This window comes from Cetorhinus maximus, chromosome 24 (genome assembly GCF_964194155.1).
Source record: "Cetorhinus maximus chromosome 24, sCetMax3.hap1.1, whole genome shotgun sequence".
NCBI classification, from domain to species: Eukaryota; Metazoa; Chordata; class Chondrichthyes; order Lamniformes; family Cetorhinidae; genus Cetorhinus; species Cetorhinus maximus.
The window spans coordinates 47,411,118-47,433,440 of NC_135902.1; the positions used below are offsets into that span (position 1 = coordinate 47,411,118).

General features: G+C 44.6%; 1 protein-coding gene across 5 annotated transcripts in view; it reads right to left on the reverse strand.

Annotated features, from left to right (window-relative positions):
• The window catches only part of aatkb (apoptosis-associated tyrosine kinase b), a 302,389-nt gene that overhangs the window by 255,828 nt on the left and 24,238 nt on the right, over positions 1-22,323 (reverse strand). For 3 of the 5 annotated variants that reach the window (XR_013580640.1, XM_078571177.1, XM_078571175.1), the window contains exon 2: positions 2,674-2,700. The exons of the other annotated variants lie outside the window; for them this stretch is intronic. Coding sequence is in view for 2 of the 3 variants with exons in the window: in XM_078571177.1 (XP_078427303.1) it covers positions 2,674-2,700 (27 nt within the window). In the remaining variant the exon portion in view is untranslated. The remainder of the gene's footprint in view (positions 1-2,673; positions 2,701-22,323) is intronic. 5 annotated transcript variants of the gene reach the window in all.

A 22,323-nucleotide genomic window follows, 5' to 3' on the forward strand; every position in this document is an offset into this window, starting at 1 on the left:
CAGGCTCGAGGGGCCGAAGGGCCTACTCCTGCTCCTAATTCGTATGTTCGGATGCAAAAGGGAACTGGAAGATAGCCTGAAAATGGGGTTGCCGGGGGTGATGGAATGGTGAACAAGAGGCCAGTTTACAAGTTGTGCCCTCGGTTCATTAGCCTCCTCCAAGTTATGTTTGAATAAGGCATATACCCAATAATACAGTTGAATTAGAGGGAAGCTTTGAACGTTCAATAACTGTGTACAGGCACTGAAGGGGAGGCCACCTTTAAATAAAAAGTACTTAAATAAAGTAAACAGGGCACCTCTGCGCATTGTCCCTCCTCCCCCCATACTCCTGGAACTGGTGCTATGTAGTGCCCTCTACTCCTTCCCTTCCCCTTGTTCACCCCCCCACCAACCCTGCCCCCAGCCCACCCTCATATGTGAAAATTGCTTGGCGCACTTCACTGGTCCTTGGACCCAATAAAGACATTGGGGCTCCGAGTGTGTTGTGAAAGACAAAGAGGGAGCATATACAAATGATGCAAATGAGCTGACCTTGTATTATTGAACTGGGTCAGCGCATTTGTGCACAAGTGCATATAGCGCCAAAGCGGTGGTGGAGGTCCAATACTTAGGCCACAATACTGCCCTCCACAATGCTTCTACAGTAAGTATTGGTTATGTTAGTGGGTTAGTTATTCAGTAACCTGGTCTAATAATCCATAAGAAATAATTCAAATTCCACTTTTATGTCTTAGGTAAATGAGTTCATTGGCCAACTGAACTCTAACTGTACGCCTTCCCATGTTCTCCCCAATTGCTGCTTGCAATCAATAACGGGGAGAGACTGATGTAAGAATAAACAGTGATGGTTTACTGAGACATAGGGCAGAGCACCTGATCATACGTGCTCACTCAGAAACCTCCAGAACTAGACTTACAGTTCCCAGATCCCACGCTGTACAGTGATTTGTCAGTGCTGTCACATGATCAGTACACTTGCATTCTCTTACAGGGACAGGGTACCTCACTTTACCACATTCACCACAGCAGTTTGAGTATTTGAGCTTGTTTTAAAAAAATTAGAAGTAAAAACCTGGCACCAATAAAAATGACAGTGAAACAACTGTCAATTGGTTAAAAAGCCAACTGGTTCACTAATTCCCTTTAGTGCCAGCTGTGGCTCAGCTGGTAACACTCACCCTTGAGTCACAAGGGTTCAATTCTGACTCCAGGACCTGAACACAAAAATCAAGTCTGACATTCCAGAACAGTGCTGAGGGAATGCAGCACTGTTGGAGGCGCTGTCTTTCAGATGAGGTGATAAATTGAGGCCCCATCTGCCTGTTCGTGTAGACGTAAAAGATCCCATGGCACTATTTCGATAGAGATGGGGGACATCCCGATGCTCAGCCAATATCAATCCCTCAATCAACATCAGAAAAGCTGACTACCCGGCCATTGTCGCGCTGTTTGTGGGGGTTTGCTGTGTACAAATGGGCTGTCATGTTTCCTACATTAGAAGTGTGACTGCACTTTAAAAATACTACATAGGGGCAGATGGTGGTGTGGTGGTAATGTCACTGGGCTAGCAATCCAGAAGCCTAACCTGATGCCCTGGGGGGAGGGGCTATGGGGGTGGGCACCATGGCAGCTGGTGGAATTTAAACTCGATTAATAAACCTGGAATATAAAGCTAGTATCAGCTATTATCAATGGTTGTAAAAAAAACATCTGGTTCACGAATGCCCTTTCGGGAAGGATATCTGCCATCCTTCCCTGGTCTGGCCTACAAGTGACTCCAGGCATGTGATTGACTATTAACTGCCCTCTGGAATGGCTTAGCAAGCCGCTCAGTTCAAGGGCAATTAGGGATGGGCAACAAATGCTGGTCCTGCCAGCGATGTGCCACGTCCTGTGAAAGAATAACATTTTAAAAAAAATTTGAGAAGCCCAGTGCTCACAAAAAGCATGAGGTAAATGCAAGCCTTTTGTAGGGAAGGAACACCTGGCCTATATTGCGATTCCTGCCCCACACCAACATGGTTAGCTCAGTTGTATCAGGACAACTGGGGATGGGAACAGCTTACCCAGTGATACCAAGTTAGGAAAGCGCAGCAAGTTGACCACTCCACAACTTCACCACCAGCTGCAAGTGTGTGTTATGTTGACAGGATACTTAGTCACAGAGGTGGCCTTTACTGGTTAAATCTGCCCTCATGGTCAAGTGCCAGATAAAAATCCAACGACAACTATTTGAGCTCAGCTTTCTCCGACCAGGAGACGGCAGTGGAATTAACCCAATTTGCCACATGGGCAATGCTGTGAAAAATCTTAAAACAGGTCCCTTCAAAACACAGTGGACTGCACTCAAGATATTATCACAAACTTCAGCCCACAGAAAGAGAACCGGAATTCATTAAACGACCTGCGAGCTGTTAAATTAGACCTCGTCCATCATGGAGATGTGGAGGTGAGGCAGCGTGTTTCTCGTATATTAAATGTTGGCGTTCAACAGCACAACTCATTCAAACCATTTCTGCATAGGTGACAGTCGAGAATTTTGTACAGGGCACTGGGATATACATCCATTTTCCACACTGTTCACTTTGCATCATTTTCCTTTCAGGGTGTCTTGTTTCCATGGTTCATGCAGCAAATCTGGTTTTAATATGAATCACATTCTGCACTCACCTCCTCTCTGCCCTGAGGTCCAGTGGCCTGTTCCAGTCACAAGTGCAAAAGACAAACATAAAGACAAACAAAAAAAATGAATAAATATTAGTATTTTCTCTTCCTGCTGGGCTTTTACTTTTCTGGAGAGAATGAAATTGATCATTCATCCCACGAGAATACAAGGGTTGAAGCAGCTCTTGGGAATAGCAGATTTTTCTGCAAAAACAGTAATTTGGCACTTCCTTCTCGAAATTATTTTAGACTTAATCAGCAACCCCTCCCTACACCTCCCAGATCATGAACTGCAAGCCATTAAAAGCCAACCTTCCAATAAACAAATTTATTTAGGTCCTCATCCGTGCCTTCGTTACCTCCAGACCTGACTATTCCAACGCACGCCTGCTGGTCTCCCACATTCTACCCTCCCTAAACTTAAAGTCATCCATAACTCTGCTGCTCACGCACACCAAGTCCCACTCCCATATCACTCCTGGGCTCACTGACCTACATTGGCTCCCGGTTAAGCAGCCTCTTGATTGTAAAATTCCAATCCTTGTTTTCAAATCCCTCTGTGGCCTTGACCTTCCCTATCTCTGTAATCTCCTCCAGCCACACAACCTTCCAAGATATAGGCATTCCTCTAATCCTGGCCTCTTGAGTACCCCCAATTTTAATTGCTCTACAATCGGAAGCTGTACCTTCAGTTGCCTAGGCCCTAAGCTCTGGGATACCCTCCCTGCAGCCTTCCACCCCTCTAACATACTCTCCTCCTTTAAGACACTGCTTACAACCTACTTCTTTGATCAAGCCTTTGGTCAGCCCACTGAATATCTCCTTATGTTGTTTGGTGTCACACTTTGTTTTATAATGCTCCTGTGAAGCACATTGGGGCACGTTATTAGGTTAAAGATGTTATGTAAATGTAAGTTGTTGTTGTTCTATAAGAACAGCATGTGGAAGTGGGGCTGCTGGCATTACTGAGGGTACATCGACTGCGCTACTGTTTCCTGCCTGCAATTGTCAGCCCGAGCCCCTCAGCCCGATCAGATGGTCAGTAGGAGGTTATTCGGGCACACCTCGATGAGTTACTGTTGTCACAAGCTCACTGGCGAATGTTTATGAGCAACCCAGTCATCAGGGAACAGTGTGTGGAACTCAAACAAGAGGTGGGGAACTTATACCAAGAACAGGTCAAGCAAAAAATTAAGTTTTAAGTTGCAGCAAATAAAATACATAAAGTAAGCTTGTCCCCAACAGTTGTGTTTGAAGCATGATGCGCTCTTTTGATATTCAAGGAAACTATTTAAATACATGTCAAGGTTGACCTTATAGGTTATGGTGATTTCAATCTTACCTACGTTCTCCCAGTGTTAGGTATTAGACTGAGTGATCACCACAGAGATTTGCAATTCATCCCGTCTATTATTCTGTACAATGCAATGACAGCTCTTTGCAGTATCCCACTTTCAAAGGCAACTAACAGATGGCTCTCTTGAGATGTTGCAGAATGGTGGCATGCAGACAAAATGAAATAGTTATGTTTTCTGAGATGGCTCTTTCCCCCCCACCACCCCCCAAGCCCCGGCCAGGATTTTCCAGCCCCTCGCGCCCAGTAGGATATTACGGACCCGCCGAACTGAAAGGGGATTTAAATGGCTCACCACATTCACCTCGGGGGAGGTGCAGGGGAGACCCACTGTGGCGGGGCCATAAAATCCTGGCCCCCACCCCCCACCCCCCCACTTTGTCATTACGAGCCCCGTTTTTCTCACGGAATTCTCTGGAAGCTATTCCTCAACCCATTGTGCACAGCAAGCTGTAAACATCTCCAACTGACTGCCAAGGGGTGCTGGAGGGGGACTGGCGCTGGCAAATTCAAGGAGAAGATGGATAGATGGTTGGCTGAGGGCCAAGAGAGATACAGTAATGCTTCTGCTTTTAGGTCTGGCCAGGTACAGTCAGGAGAGGTCTCTTCTGATTCTGTCTGTTATTATGTTCCAATTGGCATTCTATAGTTCCTCTCGGGCTGAAACAAAGACTATTTTTTGGATGGTGTTGTGTGCTGCAAAAATCATCTTTCTACAATCCCAGTTGATGTCTCAGGACCACAATGTCCTGAAGCCTATCGCTTAATTCTTCTATTTTTACTGCAGCCTCTGTGAGATTAGTCTAAAAATGCCCTCACAATGTGTCTCTCAACACCTGTGTAAAAACTCGCGACAAATCTTCCGAATCACACTCTTCCACCCATCACTGTGCCTCTTAACTGCGCCGCTAAATTTTAGATCAGCTTTTTTTTTTGCAACATTTTCAAAAGGAGGAGCTCGAGCTTCAACAGGTTACTGAGCTCGGGAGTTTGCTGAATGGGGGAGTTCTAGGTGGTTTAAGAGTTGATGCCCCAAATGAGGATGCAACAAGCAGGGTGGATGAAGGGGAACCAGTAGATGTAGTGCATTTACATTTCCAAAAGGCATTTGATAAGGTGCCACACGAAAGGTTAATGTACAAAATAAGAGCTGACAGTGTTGGGGGTGATATACTAACATATAGCGGACTAACAGGAAATAGGGATCCGGGATAAATGGGACATTTTCAGGATTGGCAAACTATAACTAGTGAGATCCTGCAGAGTTCAGTTCTCTAAGGCTTCTGGTATTTCAGCATCACCAGGCAGTCATTCAATGAGTTCTGATTAGTCCTCGCTTAATGCACGTTCTCAGAATGTTCGAAAACTTGCAGAATAAAGTTGTCTAACAACATCTCTGTATTACACCCAGTGACCCATTCCTGCCATGGCAGTATATCAAGGTCACAGCATAACATATTCTAATGCTCACATAGTCTATCTCCAATGTCTTATTATCCTTCATTGAACAGGTGTTATCAGAGTTTAAAAGGTGATTCACCGTACACTTTAGGGGAAAATTCTTTCTATTTTCTATGCTGATGGTATTGCATTCAGCATTCCACCAGCACTGACCATAGCAGAGGAGGACCGGCAAGAGTAGGAATGGGCTGCCCTTGAGATCAGGTGGTACACAAGTCACAGAATCAGATCCCATTTCCAGGCAACAAAGCGAGCTCACCAGACCAGGCACAGCTCCCTGGAAATTAATAGAAGAGATGTGCCTGAGACTGAGGTATTGCATGGAGGTTGTTACAAGGTCTTGCCATCTTCCTGAGGAAGACTACAGAGGAGGACTAAAACCCTCACAAGGACAATGAGCAGACAACACCACCTTAGCAATCAATTTTGTGCATCAGATCCTCCCAGGCAACATGTACAGTGTTGGTTGATTTGCTATCCACAGGTCTACTAGGGCAATCATGGAATTATTATTCAATATTGCTGAAAAGAGAGGCATGTTGCAAAGTTTTTTGTCTTGCACCCATCAGGACAAACACAAGAATGCCAAATTTCAAAATAACACAGCAATTTATACTACAGGAGAAAAGGGGCTGATTGGTTGGCAAGTCAACTCTGATTGGCCAACGTGTTGCCATGCAGAAAGCAACAGGGAGCTACAGGCTCCCCAAGCTCCCGTGTAAGTCAAAAAGGTGCAAGGCTTGAACATATTCCTTTTGTTTGCAGAGAACGGGTCCCTGTGTACGAATGTGTGTCACTTATAACAAGTGTAAATGAGCCAGGTTACAAACTCAACTGATTATCTTAAGTTAGTTGTTAGTGTAGCTATTGGCACACTCAGGATTGTTAAGCAAGTGCTTCCCAATCAAGGAATCACATCAAACAATAGATATTTTGTTTTGGGTTTTGCAAACGCGGGCTGGTTGAGTACAGTCTTACGGACAATCGAAGGAACATGCTATTTGATTCGATCAGCCAGTTGCTGGGGTATACGGCCTACGTACCTGGCATCACACCAGTACTGAAATTCATACACGACATTGCTCAATTGTGTGGGAAGCAGAACTTCCTTTTTGGACTGACGGCAGCTTCCTGTTAGGAGTAAATACCACTCGTGTACCCACTGCATAGTGGCAGGGCGAAACAATTATTATTCAGTGGGGCCAATGATGCCAACAGTTTCTGCAGTGAACAATAGCATCAGTGTGAGGGGAGCAGGGGAATTCTACAGAACATTGCCCCTGCGTCCAGGGGTCCCCATCTGCACCCATTTTGGTCCCCCTTGACCAGGCTGTGTCATAATGGATTTTATTCCTTCAATCTCAATGCCATGTGTCCAACACCAACCATGTAGATCAATGCCTACTCCTCCGGAAGCTCTCACAACGCTGTCATTTTAAGGCAATTACCTGTTCCATCCTTACTAGAAGAGAATGCAAAAGTGGATGAATGTTACCCCAGAGACCATGGTTAACCCATGCGGCCCAACAAACAACAGATGCAGCAACATTTCTGTTACAGGATTATCAAACAGTGCTGTGGGATTTTGAAACAACTGGGTGGTGGGAAGGTACCTGCCACAAATACAAGTCCCTCCACCCTAAGCATGCCTTCAAGTATAATTACAGCCTGGTGCTTGATCCTTAACCACATTGTGCGCATTACTGAAGTCAAGGAAAACCAAGAGAGTGAAAATGAAAATGAGAAGCTAGCAATGCAGCGGGAAGAACACATGCACCAGGCACTAATTCAAGATGCACTCCAAGGAATACATATCAAAACCATTTCTTCCAGCTGAAAAATCACACCTTCAAAAGGAACGGCTCAAGAAACCTTCAGGCTCAGTTCCTCAAATATCGTATATTACCATCTTCCGTTGGCCTCCTGCTGTCTCCAAATCAATGACAATTAAATATTTAGCACAATCTTCGACTGTCTGAATGTTGTCGGCTGCCCCTTTTGTGCTTTGTTTCATTTGTGTAACGCCTCACTACAGCTCCGCCGAGGTGACACTGGCTGCAGTGTTTCGTTTGGAAGCATCCGGAGACCCCTGGCAATTCCAAGCACCCTCGATCCTTTACTTCCTGACTTCCAACATGTATATAATAAACCTAACTCCCCTCACTCTGTCATGTCCCATTCTTCAGTCTTTGTACGCAATTAGCAGGCCCTCCTGAACTCTCCAATGCTAGTTCAGGTGTTTGAATTGCTCTGAGTCGCAGTTTACAGCTGACAATGAGGATTATTCCCTCTCTTATTCATTGCTTTACTACTGTACAGGAGATAGAATCCAGTTTATTAGGATACATAAGAAAATGTCGAGGAAATCTATGTGTTATGTGGCTTTTTCCTAAGTTTCAAAGCCCAAAAGGTAATCCTCAATTAATGCCCTAAAAAGCTCTCCTAAAACACTTCATTTTTAAATCATTTTGGATCCAGCTAGATTTCTCCTTTTCTGAAACGTTCCACTCTTTGTTGGAGTGCAGCTCTGTAAGTGCTAATTACCAACTGGTACCTCAGTCATGTGAGTACTATTCACATGTGTGGCTTGGCAATGGGTATCAGCCAGCTACTAGAGTAGAAGAGAAGCCAAGTCAATCTTGTCCAAGTACCACATTTTTCTTATATTCTTTCACGGGATGTGGGCGTTGCTGGGTAGGCCGGCATTTATTGCCCATCCCTAACTGCCCTTGAGAAGGTGGCGGTGAGCCGCCTTCTTAAGCCACTGCAGTCCATGTGGTGCGGGTATACCCACAGTGCTGTGAAGGAGGGAATTCCAGGGTTTTGACCCAGTGACAGTGAAAGGGAGTTGCATCCACATGCAAAACTCCAGCAGGGCTCATTGCTATAAATTTGCCGGGTGGTGGGAAGTGAGACTTTGCGGGGGAATGGGATCAATTGGGTAATTCTTCCTGAAGAGCCAGCACCAGTCACAGTGGGCCAAATGGCCTCCTTCTGTACTGTAGGATTCTAAGAATGTAAATTCTATCCGCAGTGGATATAACAGGCAGTATGTTGGTGCTTTTTGAGCTGTGGAGATATTTTTGCTGAAGAAACAGATAGTACTCCAGGGCCTTGGTAAAAAGTGAAGATCAGCTCTCCCAAAGAACGTTTGCATTTTGTTCTACTGTGTGAACTTCATGTACCGTATGACAATTGGAGTTAATCATGTGAGGGGGGATATAATTAATGGGGAGCCTTGCCTTTCTTCATTCCAGTGACAGATCTGGCCTAAGCACCAGACATAGCTTACAGTTTCTCAGCGCTATATGAAGCAAAATGGATTTGCCCCACAACACAGCACAGAGAGCGGGCGGGTGAGGACCACCACTGGAGCGGCCTCAAGGATTTAAACTGAAGTGCAGTCGAGCAGTAGCAGAGAGAGATGAACGGCACAGCAGGGGGGAGGAGAAAAGGCAAAATATCAGCACAGCACAAGGAAGACAACGGAGAATCGGAGAGCCCGGAGGCAAAAGAGCACCAAGTGATTGGTGAATAGTTGATGAGGATTTTTTTTTCACAGAAGTACAAATTAGGAGCAGGAGTAGGCCATTCGGCCCCTCGAGCCTGCTCTGCCATTCAATAAGGTCATGGCTGGTCTGATTATAACCTCCCGCCCACCCCCGATAACCCCCTTGTTTATCAAGAATCTACCTAGCTCTGCTTCCACTGCATTTTGATGAAGAGAGTTCCAAAGACTCACTACGTTCAGAGAAAAAAAAAATCTTATCTCTGTCTTAAATGGGCGACCCCTTACTTTTAAACAGTGACTCCTAGTTCTAGATTCTCCCACAAGAGGAAACAACCTCTCCACATCCACCCTGTCAAGACCCCTCAGGATCTTAAAGGTTTCAATCAAATCGTCTCTTACTCTTATAAACTCCACTGGATAGAAGCTTAGTCTGTCCAGCCAATCCTCATAAGACAACCCACCCATTCCCGGTATTAATCTAGGAAACCTTCTCTGAACTGCATCTAACGCATTTAAGGAGACCAATACTATACACTGTACTCCAGGTGTGGTCTCAACAGTGTCCTGTACAACTGAAGTATAACCTCCCTCCTTTTATATTCAATTCCTCTTGCAATAAACAATAACATTCTATTAACTTTCCTGATTACTTGCTGCACCTGCATACTAGCCTTTAGTGATTCATGCGCTAGTACACCCAGATCCCTCTGAATCTCAGAGCTCTGCAATCCCTCACCACTTAGCTTCTTTTTTATTCTTCCTGATAAAATGGATGATTTCACATTCGCCCACATTGTACTCCATTTGCCAGACCTTTGCCCACTCGCTTAACCTGTCGATGTCCCTTTGTAGCCTCCTTATGTCCTCTTCGCAATTTATTTTCCTTTTTGTTCAGATCAAGGACAATTCTCAAGTTTATTTCTGGTAAACTTAGATAGTAGCCTTATCAGTAGGGGTACGGCAGGGCACCTCCTGTTAAATGTACATCCTGTGCCAGGTGAGAACAGCAAGCTTCTTGTGTCCTGGACAATCACACACACACACACACACACACACACGCATGGAATGTGTGGTCAACTGAAGAGGCTTGAGATCCAATTTTCGGGGCTTGAGCAGCAGCTGGAGTCACCACAGGGCATTGGCAAGGCTGAGATAGCACATGGATAGCATGTTCCGGAAGGTGGTTACCACACAGCTTAAGAGTGTGTAGGCATTGAGGGAATGGGTGGTGACCCAGCCAGGCAGACAAGGAGGCCCAGGCCGGTAGTGCAGAAAGCCCGAGTGTATCCCGCTGTCTGACCGGTGTCCAGTTCTGAATACTGGTGAGGCCGATGGTTCCTTGAGGAGTACAGCCAGAGACATAGTCCGTGGCCTCATGGGTGGTTCAGCTGCATAGGCAGTGGGACAGGGGGAAGGTCAAAAAAGTGAAAAGAAGCTTAATAGACAAGGGAACAGGCAGGAGTTTCTGTAACCTTGATTAAATGATGGCATGTCGCCTTTCAAGTGCCAGGGTCAAGCACGACACTGGGTCAAGCAGTCGCAGAACCTGAGAGGAGGAGTCAGGACGCTGTACTCCCAATGCCACCAAAAGATGCAAGTCAAAAAAGGGATTTTAGAGAGCTGGGAAAGGAATTAGTAACTGGGACCTCAAAAGATAGGCAGATTACTTCCAGTGCCATGTGCAGGTGAGTACGGCAGTGAGAAGGTAGTAGAAGGCTGGAGAGATGGTGCAGGAGGGAGGACTTTAGATTCCAGGGGAATTGGGACCAGTTTTGAATTTAAACAAATAGGTAGAAGGATTGGAGGGGCGTTGAGGGCAATTTTTTTCACCCAGAGGGCAGTGGGGTTTGGAACTCACTGACTGAAAGAATGATAGCACAGAAACCCTCATTGCATTTAAAAAGTACTTAGATATGCACAGTGCTGTAACCTGCAAGGCTACGGACCAAGAGCTAGAATGTAGGATTGGATTGGATTCCTACTTTTCAGCAGGTACAAACGCGATGGGCCAAATGGCCTCCTTCTATTCCATGAACGTTTACCATTTTATCATGTGAACGCCACACAAGACAGAGAGGCGGGCCAACAATGACTTGGACATTTGGAAAGAACTAGTTTATAATTCCATTACACCTAATACCCCCGAGAAATCTTCCCCGTTGCAATTTCAAGACTGGGGAAAGAGATTGGAAAAGAACAAACAGATTGGGGTGTAACATTCAAAAGGGGAATTGGATTAAAAGATGAAGAAGCGAGAAATGACGGGGCTATGGGGAAAGAGCAGGGAACTGGGATACAGCAGGTAGCTCTATCAAACAGCCAACACAGGCACCATCATTCTATATTCTATGCAGTGTCATTTTATACTACTCATAAGCACAGGGCTGTAATCAGGGTGAGCCAGCACTCTGTTCAGATTTCCACGTGTTACCTGTGTTTTACAAATACAAACTATCACATCAATGTGTTTGTCTCCAGTATGTTACAGCAAACTGGCTTATTGCTGCAGTTTATATAAATTGCATAATTATCTCCAATAACAGGATGAAAATCTGGACCTACAAAACCTATTATTATCACAATTACTGTGGTTTAAAGCTACTTTGTGCTGTAATACAAATCAACTAGAAACAATTAAATAAAAAGAAAAACACCGTAGAAAAGCAACCAAAACACACAGATCAGCATAGAACTGTGAAAAGAAAAAAATAACAGCTGAGGTTTTGAGGAGTTTGGGGCCCTTTATGAGAATTGAGAGACAAGCGAGATTTTGAGTTGGGTAGGGGGCGGAATCAGGAACAGCAGAAGCAACAGGGAAGCAAATAGAGGGAGGAAATGAATGGGCCAAAAATGATCAGATGATATCAAAGATCATTTTAATGAGACACTGGAAAAGTATTAATAATGTGTAAATACTTAAGCGAATGAGGGCAAAGGAGAGGGTCAATGTAACATAAGAACATAAGAAATAGGAGCAGGAGTAGGCCACACTCCATTGAGCCTGCTCCAGCATTCAATACGATCATGGCCGATCTTGGGCTTCAACTCCATTTTCCCACCCACTCCCCATATCCCTTAATTTCCCGAGAGGCTAAAAATCTGTCCATCCCAGGCTTAAATGTATTCAACAATGGAGCATCCACAACTCTCTGGGGTAGAGAACTCCAAAGAGTCACAACCCTTTGAGTGAAGAAGTTTCTCCTCATCTCAGTGTTAAATGTTTGGCCCCTTATCCAGAGTCTGCGCCCCCGTGTTTTAGATTCCCCGACCAGCGGATACAATCTCTCAGCGTCTACCCTAACAAGCCCCTTCAGGATTTTGTAGGTTTCAATGAGATCGCCCCTCATTCTTCTGAACACCAGAGAGATGGCAAGATAATTGGGTGATATGGAGAAAGAAGAGAGAGAGAGGACAAAGAGAGAAAGAAGAAAGAGAGAAAATGAGAAAGAGAGATGGAGAGAAAAGAAGATAATGGAGGAAGCAATCTGTTTTTGATTCTGAAATGAGAAGCATGCAAGGAACACGCATTGGGTCTACCAGCTCCAAAAGAGATAACAGGGCAACAGCCAGGAACAGTCCACCCCTGCCAGAACTCTGGCAAAGCACCTGGACGCAAAATTTCAACCCAGCTCCCATATTCCCAAATGCTGAAAGACTCACCGCCACATCAAAACCGCCCCCTATTGTAAATAAATGGTGTGGAGTTACTAAAATCACTGTTCAGACCAGCAGGTTGCAGACTGCACTGGGCAAACCTGAGACACTAGGAGCAATTTTGCAAACCTGCCCACTGGAAACCTGCCATCAGAAATTCAGGGGCAGTTCCATACAATTTTCCAGCCACGAACATGGTCACTCCTACGACGCACTTGTCTGAATTCCCAGCGGGCAGGTTGGGCTCCACACCACAAGCATGAAGTCAGAACATGGTAGCTACTGTTCTTTAAGCTTGCAACAAGTCTGGTTAGAACGCTGCAGGATTACCAGGGTGGAGAGGTCACCGGGAGAATGGGAAGGGGAGTTTCAAGCTGTGAATCACAGGGAAGTCAAGGTCACGTTATAAGGAGACTATTAGCAAGCCACTTTTTATACACTGTAGCATGATTTACAGAATGACTCTATAATCTTAAAGATCTCTCCATTGGTAAACTCAAAGATAATTTAAAACACCCACGCTACATCAAGGGAATTTCAGACAGGTGCTGCCTACAATTTTCCAACCATTGATGGGCACGGAACTGACAGTATTAGTGAAGAAATCTTCTGGATTAAGAGAGCTCAGTCAAACGAGGGGGGGAGGGGAACAAAAGAAAATATCCACAAGATTTATGATTCATTAATAGTCAGAAATTTAGCAGGAACGTGCATCAAATTACTGGCACAAGGTGCCGGATGGTAAATCAACCTTGTGAAGTTGTTCCTCATATTCAACCCTTCCCTCCACCCAGCTGCTAATGTGTTCCCTGAAGTTGCATTTATGAGGTACACAGACATCTAACTACACCTACAGAAGACAGGAGCAGCATGGTTTTTTGTTTGGAAATGTAAAATGTTGCTGACTTACTGCAAAGATTACTGGAACATTGGGCTTTGAACTAGAAAATTCCAGGTGAAACCACAGGTTCAACATTCACATACAAGCTCCCCAGAAAAAATATTTGCCAATTGACTATAAAGCAGGGGATTGCCAGAGAAATTCCCTTTCTACGTCACTTAAAGACAGCCTCTGGTGAATGTATAAAGAAGCTGAATGGCTAGAATCAGGGGTGAAGTCTATAGAGCATGTAACTAATGGATCAAGCCTTGTAGGGATGCTAAAGGCTAACTCTATAGTGGGGAGCAAGCAAAATATCTAAATGAGTTGTGTTCCTACCTTTGCTGTTGAATATTGCTTGTACCATAACAATAGAGGTCAAGTTTAATATAAGAGCAATGTTGCATAGTGCTAATGCAAGAGTTATATAACACCTTTAACATAGAAAAGGGTCCCCATGCACTTTCGAGGCAAATGAGAGGGGGAGAGTGTGCGGTGGGGTGCAGAATGAATACCAAGCAAAAGAAGGAGATGTTATCAGAGGTTACCAATAGCTTGGTCGGATGTAGGATTTTAAGAAGAGAGGTGGAGTGGGGTTTAGGGAGAGAATTCCAAAGTGGGAGAAAGGGAGAGGGGATGCACGAGAGGGTGGAGCTGGCGAAGGGAGTTCGGAGGGAGTTGTTGCACAGGATAGGAATATAGGCAGCAGAGTTTTTGATGAGTTGAAGTTCATGGAGGGTAAAGGATGGGAAACAGTCAGCCAAAGAGCGTGCTGGAAGTCAATTTTGGGAGGTGAAAGAGTATGGAGGTAGGTTCAGCAGCACATTGGGTGAGAGTAGGGAGGGAGGGCAAGCGATGTAAGTTGTGTTGTTAAATTACTCGCACATCACTGAAAGTTTACTTTGGATAGAGTTTACTCTCGTTATAAACCTTATTTCGAAACACGTTAACAGTAAAAATGAAAGGAAAGGAATTAGAAGCCTAGATTAAGGACACAGGGATAAATAATAGTCAGGGGCAGTTATGACAGAAAGAAACTTTTAAAGTTCCAAAGGTACAGAGAGTTAATATTTTTGGTATTGCATCTGAAAATAGAATAAGGAATTGTGAACACTGGTGAAACATCTTTAGTGATAATACGACAAAGTGTATCAAACAAAATTACTTTACAATATGCAAACACAAGTGTTTACTTAAGTATAAAATTCAAACCTGCTGAACAATAAGAAATTACAGGATAACCCCAACAGACCACAAAGTTAATAATGAAACCAGACAAACAAATTAATAAGTGATAAGCAAGTATCGAATGGTGAATCAGTAAGTTATGTAATATTTTATGTTCACCCACGAAGTTCAAACATTAAAAATAGAATAATGGATCCTTGGGAATGATTCCAAGGCTGCAATCTAACAGCAGAGATCAGATCGTATCACAGGGGGTGAGAAGAAAACCTCAGGTGGTTTATCCCTTTTCTCTGGAACCCGCCATTTTGCCAGGGTCTTAGCACCACTCCGTTTCCACCATGAACAGTAGATTCCGAAAATTCTTGTTCAAAGCCAATTTTTAAAGCTCCAAAAGACAAGTGCAGATGTGGGGAACCATTCCAGCTCATCCTTCCACAGGAATCTACAATCCCTCGAGCACAGTATTTAACTCCCTCCGAGTAAGCTTTTTGCCAACACTACCCTACATTCATGAGGTACTGATACTTGTTTACGTAGAGCTGTGCTACTTGACATCAGTCCTGAACATACTTTGATTGATTATTTTGTAAGAATATCCCTCCGCACCTCATGTGATGATTTAACTCGGAAGCAGCGGTAAAGTACGCCACCATTGAGGTCTTATTGATTTTCCATTGCTCAATTACTGGGCTGTGATTACTCAAAGGGAGGAGCAGACCCTCTAAAGCACACAAATGGAAATACAGAGAAAGTAAAGGTAATCTACATCGCAAATGCCTAAGGATTAGTGTCAAAGTTTGTCTGATTAATGCTCCTGGGACATTTTACTATTTCAAAGGCTCAATGTTAGTGCCTGGTAACTCATCCAGGTTGAAAAGAATGAACCAAATGGCCTCCCTCATTTATTGGACGGGAGAAGGGAAAGGAAATTAAAGGGATTTTAAGTAAAATATGCAATGGGTTGCCGGTTATATTATAGCATTAAAGCTGGGCCTGTACAAAATCCTTTTCCCAAGTTGTGTTCTATAGCTATCGGAATGGCTACATTTTCTTTAAACAAAATTTCTCACCCATAATTGTTATGGCAAGTAACAAGACCGCTTGAACTCCAGGTTTGCAGTCACGCTCAGGATAAGGGGCCGATCATTTAGGACTGAGATAAGGAGCCATTTCTTCACTCAAAGGGTTGTGACTCATTGGGGTTCTCTAGCAGAGGAATGTGGAGGCTCCATCGTTGAATACATTTAACGCTGGGATAGACAGGTTTTTGGTCTCTCAGGGAATTAAGGGAAATGGGGAGCAGGCAGGAAAATGGAATTGAAGCCCAAGATCAGCCATGATTGTACTGAATGGCGGAGCAGGCTCGATGGGCCGTGTGGTCTTCTCCTGCTCCGATTCCTTAGGTTATTATCGTTTATTTTCAAGCTTTAAGATGTGAATTGTGCACAATATCTCAACAGTACATTTCCAGTCCCAGACCATGTGAAGATAGTCCCATGAGAAAATCCAAGTAAAACCGAAGAATTGGACGGCAATTATTAATTGTACAAATTAAGTTTCAGTATATGCGGGTGAGGGCATTTGTTGGATAATTACTTAAGCACGTATAAAGAGACACACTGACACTGGTGTAAGTCGTAGAGATAGGAGCTATACATTTGCAATGTTTCACTTTGTGAATAAATCTAGAACTGTGTAACGATCGACTTCTGGCCTCCCCACCTTACCAACCGTCTGTCAGACGTTTGGCAGCGATAGCCTCATTTAATGTTCTGAAAGTGAGACCCGGGAAAAGAAAAGCACATCGGCGCTTACAAATTTCAACTGAGAAGCTAACAATTAAATTTGTGGGAAGACAAACAGGACTAACATCTGGGCGACACACAGCATATTTCTTCTCTGCCCCAAACCCAGTGTTATCTTTGGCATCACAATGCTTTTCTAACTCGGTCTTTTTGCTTTTCACGGTTGACCTGACTTCTGAAGTCAGTCATTACAATCTGCACACGGTGACAATATGACACAATTCTGCTGAAAACGAGTGAACTGGGTCATGGCACTTGCTCTAACTGTGACAGACTGCCATGTGGTAAAACCTCTGGCCATCTTGGCAGCCAGGGTTTGAAATGTAAGGTGTTGTGCGCAATGCACATCTCAATGCAAGTTTTTACCAACGGCCAACCGAGAGCTCAAAAGACCTTTCATTATTTGGCTACTTGTCTTAACAATGGTAGGCGGGGAATTTAAAAAAAAATTGTAGTTCAATACCTATAGGGGAAAAATCCCATAGAATCCTGGTGTTAACCTGTTTGGGTCCAATTCTGTGCATTATAGGAAGACTGCGATGCCTTTGGAGAGGGTGCGGAAGAGATTTACTAGAATGGTTTCAGGGATGAGCGACTAGGCAGTTACATGGATGGACTGGAGAAACTGAGATTATCTCCTTCAAGGAGATGAAGGGCCATGAGGAGATTTTGATGGAGGTGTTTAAAATCGGGAAGAATGACCAGAGGAAGCAGCTTTAAGGCAATTGACAAAAGAGCCAGGAGCAACATGAGGAAAAACTTCTTATTCACTGGGCTGAAAGGCTTTTGTATATCGATTAAAGCAGTTTGCAAAAAAAAAAAAATCCTTGAAGGAGAAAAGCTGCAGGGATTTGAGGGGTGAATAGCACTAACTGAATTGCTATTGAAGGAGCCTATACCAGACTCAACAGACCAATTGGCCTCCAGCTACACTGAACAATTCTATGATTTTCAAGTACTCTGGGGCCTGAATCTTCTGGTTGGCGGGCGGGCCCCGCTCACCGACGTGTAAAATGATACGCGTCATTCAGATCTTCAGTTCAGCGGGCGCACACCAGAGTCTGCTGCGTACCCGTCGAAATTTCAAAGGCCTATTAAGGCCATTTAAAATTCAATTAAAAGAATTAACAGAGCTGCCCGTCCAACCTTAAGGTTGGCAGGTAGGCGAAGAGCCCAGGCGGCCTTCGCATTTATCATGAAACCTCATCCACGGGCGGGGTGAGGTTTCATGAAGGGTTTATAAATCCAGTAACATTTTTTATTAAAATTTGTTGACATGTCCCAGTTCATGTGACACTGCCACATCAGGGGACATGTCTGAGTAATTTTTTCCTTTTTTTTTTGAAGTTTTAAGAATGAAAATAATCTCCCTGAGGCAGCTCTGTGCCTCAGGGAGATCTCTGCGCTCTTTCACGCACATGCAGGGGAGCGCTCAGCTCTTCTGGGTGCGCGTCACGCTGGGCGGGGCCTTAATTGACCCCGCCCATGTAAAATGGGTGGTGCGCAGCTGATCACGGGCAGCAATTGGCTGTGTGCCCACCCATGCACGCTCCCGCTCAGCCCCCCTCCGACAGGGAGAAAATTGTCCCCCAGGTTTGCATGTTATACTTGTTGGCAGTGTGTTACAGTTCACTCAGGAAGTTCCAAGTTGCTGTGAAAACATGCACTTTTACATGCATGTGTCAACTGGAGCTATGGATTGTAACTGTAGGGGCTGTAATGTTCTTTCCACCACATGGCTGACTAGATCTACCCGCTCTTACCGCCTGTCACTGGCGTGTGTCAGGAGGATTTGCAGGTTGATACTCAACCTGTTTGGCCACGTTATGAAGACCACCTTCCTTGGCCATCAAGCCCTGGAGTGGAACACAAACCTACAGCTTCTGGCCCAGAAGGCTAGACACTAACCACTGCGTCACAAGAAAACCATGTTTAATTTAGTTGCTCACAGTTTTAAAATTCCCTATCATTTCCTTTCTAACTTTCTCCCATCCTACATAAAAGGAGGCCATTTGTCCCATTCTTTTTTGACTCGTACTGGGTGCATGACCATGGGTGACAGCAAGCTTGTCCAGCTTCACACCGACGCTGTCCTTCATGCCCAAGCTTCTCCCACAAGCGTCAGCAAGCTATTCAGCCAACAAGAGCATCACCTAAAAAACCTGACCCTTCCCTCATCTTGCTGCCAGTGTACATTTTCCCTAGGGTCACTGGACATTAATCGGGAGCGGACACCTTACCTGATTTTTTCTCCCACTAGCCTGCATGTACCATGTTATGAAACCATGTCCCACTACTGTCCCAGTTGATTCAAGATAACTGAGCAGTGACCAGTGGTTGAACTTGGGACCTTTCTCTTGTGAGTGGCTTCGATGCCACACAATACATTAGCCACCCAGCCAGCTAGGAATGAGAGATTGAAAAAAAAAAATCTCTTTCTCCACTTTATGGGGCGAAATGTCAGGAAAAATGGCAGAGAGAATGCAATCCAGCAAAAAAGCATGGCTGTATATACAATCCAGGTTATGCTCATAGATATGAAGCAATTGATAACATTTACTGAAGAAGCATTTTATTCACGGTTGTCAAATGGAAGATATATTGTCCACTGTTATTATAAAATGGACGCTTTAAGGAGATGCTTGCTCATCTCTATGGCTTTATTAATTTTAGAGAGAGAGAGATCTTTATACATTCTCTGGCTGCTCTTGCATCCACATTTTCAAATCGCTTGATAAAGGCAGCACAGAACCATTTTCCCCACAGCTGCATCTTAAACGGTAGATGTGGGCTGCATCTAAATATGAATTGCTGACTGCTGATTTCTTCAGCATCACATCAGGAGGCTTTGGGGAGTCACCATTTATGCAGCTGGTCACATTCTCATCGCTACCTAAGTTCTAAGATAAGTGCGAATCAAAACCCTCCTGCAAAAGAACTGAACCGGCCACAGTGCCAAGGGGATGACCTCAATCAGATTTAACTTCACAGCGTAAACTACCTTTGGCTGCAATTGTATAAGTCACAGACTGAGGTCTCCGTTCATATCGTCACTGGAGCACCACACAATGCCACTGTGTCAGATATTCTACATAAAATGGCTGGTTTCCAGACTGTCTCCGATCAGTGATTTTATAACCGCGGAAACAAAACACAGGCACAGTTACGGACTGAGAAACATCAATTAAGTGTAAATGCCTCCCTTTATAACATTAACATCTGAGGAACACAACTCTACTAACAACGGCTACAATTTTGTACACAATAAATAAGATTCCTAGCCGTACATTTTTTTTCATTCATGGGCCGTGAGCGTCAGTAGACAGTGTATTGCCCATCCCCCGTCATACCATCAGGGCCACGGGCTTTGCCAAAATGCACTTAAGGTCCAGTAAGTAGAAAATGAGATGGTACTGAGCCATCTTCCAGCAGCCTGTGTGTTGCTAGTGTTTTTTTTGATACTAGAGGGCAGTTAAATGGAAAACCACATTGCTCTGGATCTGAAGTTACATACAGGCCAGACCAGGTAAGGGTGGCCGATTTCCTTCTCTGAAGGACATCAGTAAACCAAGCAGGTTTTTTTACGAAAATCTAGTAGCTTCATGGTCACCATTTCTGATGTAAGCTTTTTATTCCATGGGGAGAATTTTCTCCCCATTATGCGGGCTGGGCGGGGGAGGGTGTGGGCGGGTGTGCAGCCAATCGCTGTCCGTGATCGGCTGGGTGCTGCCATTTTACGTGGGCAGGGCCAATTAAGACCCGCCCAGCGTGACGCGCACCCGGAAGCGCTGAGCACTCCCTGTGCGGGCGGGGGGAGGAGGGAAGGGTCAGGGCCTGCACTCATTCGCACTTGCGCGTGAAAGAGCGCAGAAATCTCCCTGAGGCACAGAGCTACCTCAGGGAGATTAATTTGATTGTGAAAAACTGAAAAAAAGATTTTAAGAAATTATTCCAACATGTCCCCTCATACGACAGTGTCACATGAGCTGGGACATGTCTATGAATTTTATTTTAAAAAAATTTTATTTTTTATTATTCCTTTATGGGATGTGGGCTTCGCTGGCTAGGCCAGCATTTATTGCCCATCCCTAATTGCCCTTGAGAAGGTGGTGGTGAGCTGCCTTCTTGAACCGCTGCAGTCCATGTGGTGTAGGTACACCCACAGTGCTGTTAGGGAGGGAGTTCCAGGATTTTGACCCAGCGACAGTGAAGGAACGGCCAATATATTTCCAAGTCAGGATGGTGAGTGAGTTGGAGTGGAACTTCCAGGTGGTGGTGTTCCCATCTATCTGCTGCCCTTGTCCTTCTAGATGGTAGTGGTCATGGGCTTGGAAGGTGCTGTCTAAGGAGCCTTGGTGAATTCCTGCAGTGCATCTTGTAGATGGTACACACTGCTGCTACTGTACGTTGGTGGTGGAGGGAGTGAACGTTTGTGCCAATCAAGCGGGCTGCTTTGTCCTGGACGGTGTCAAGCTTCTTCAGTTTTGTACGAGTTATAAAGTTAAAGTTAAAATTAAAGTTCGAAACCCTTCCTGAAATCTCATCCCGCCCATGGATGAGGTTCCATGAAAAATGCGAAGGCCGCTTGGGCTCTTCGCCTGCCCCCCCCGCCAACCTTAAGGTCAGACAGGCAGCCCAGACAATCAGTTTAATTAAATACTTAACGGCCTTAACAGGCCTTTGACAGTTTGACAAGCACGCAGCTGACTCCGGTGTGCACCGGCCAAACCGAAGATCGGAATGACGCGTGGTGACATTGGGACGCACGCCCGACATCACCGCACGTCATTTAACGCATCAGCGTGCAGGGCCTGCCCACCTCTCGCCGAATGGAAGATTCTGGCCCAGATTTATTTAAGTAATTTAACTGAAATCTCCCAACTGCTGTAGCGAGATGTGAATTCACAGCTCCAGATTATTATCCCAGGCCTCTGGATTACTGGTCCCAGTAACATAACCACTATGCCACTCTACCCTGTAATAGCTGTAAAATGTTGCTTTTCCTCCCAATGAGCAAATGTTCAGTTTGTAGAGCTGAAGGAGCCCGGTTAAATATGCAATAATTAACACCAGCAAAAAAAGCATACATTAAAGTTGAAATTGTATTATAGAATACATGAGGTAATTTTGCAAGATTCTGCTGCCAGTGTGGGCACACGCTAGTCGCAGACTTCGGCTAGAGACAGATATGACACTATGGCTTGGATTTTGCTTCCACCACTCACTCCCAGCAAGACTCCAAAAGAACAATTCACCAAACGAACATTGCAAAGTGCAAATACTTAATGTTTGTCTGGAACGACCTCCCCCCCACCAACTTCACTACTTTAGTGAAATTGTCAAATGCATTAACACCTTCCCTAAGGTTGCTTGTCAGAATATTAGGAAAATCAACTTTGCCAAAATGACCAGAACATGGATGAGCAATAGATGTTTAACTTTGAAGCATTAAGACCAAATGAAATACAAAATAATTAAACTCAATAAATCCATTTTTAAAAAAAATAAAATACTTCCACCTCACTCCCCCTCCTGGCACCATTCCTCCTTAAAGAGGCACTGCACACCTTGTCTTGGTAAGCCATTGTCAGACAGGATCACACAATTGGCATCTAACCACTGTTTAAAAAATCATGGCATCAATTAAAAAAAATGATGCAACTATTCTCACTGCAATTAAAAACAACAATCATAAGCCAAGGTGGCATGCATCAGTTCCAATGTGGTCCGCCCGCTGGTCTGTACTATCTTCCAGTCTGGCCTATCTGCTTGGAGGGACGCAGCACGCAATTTGGAGTTATTT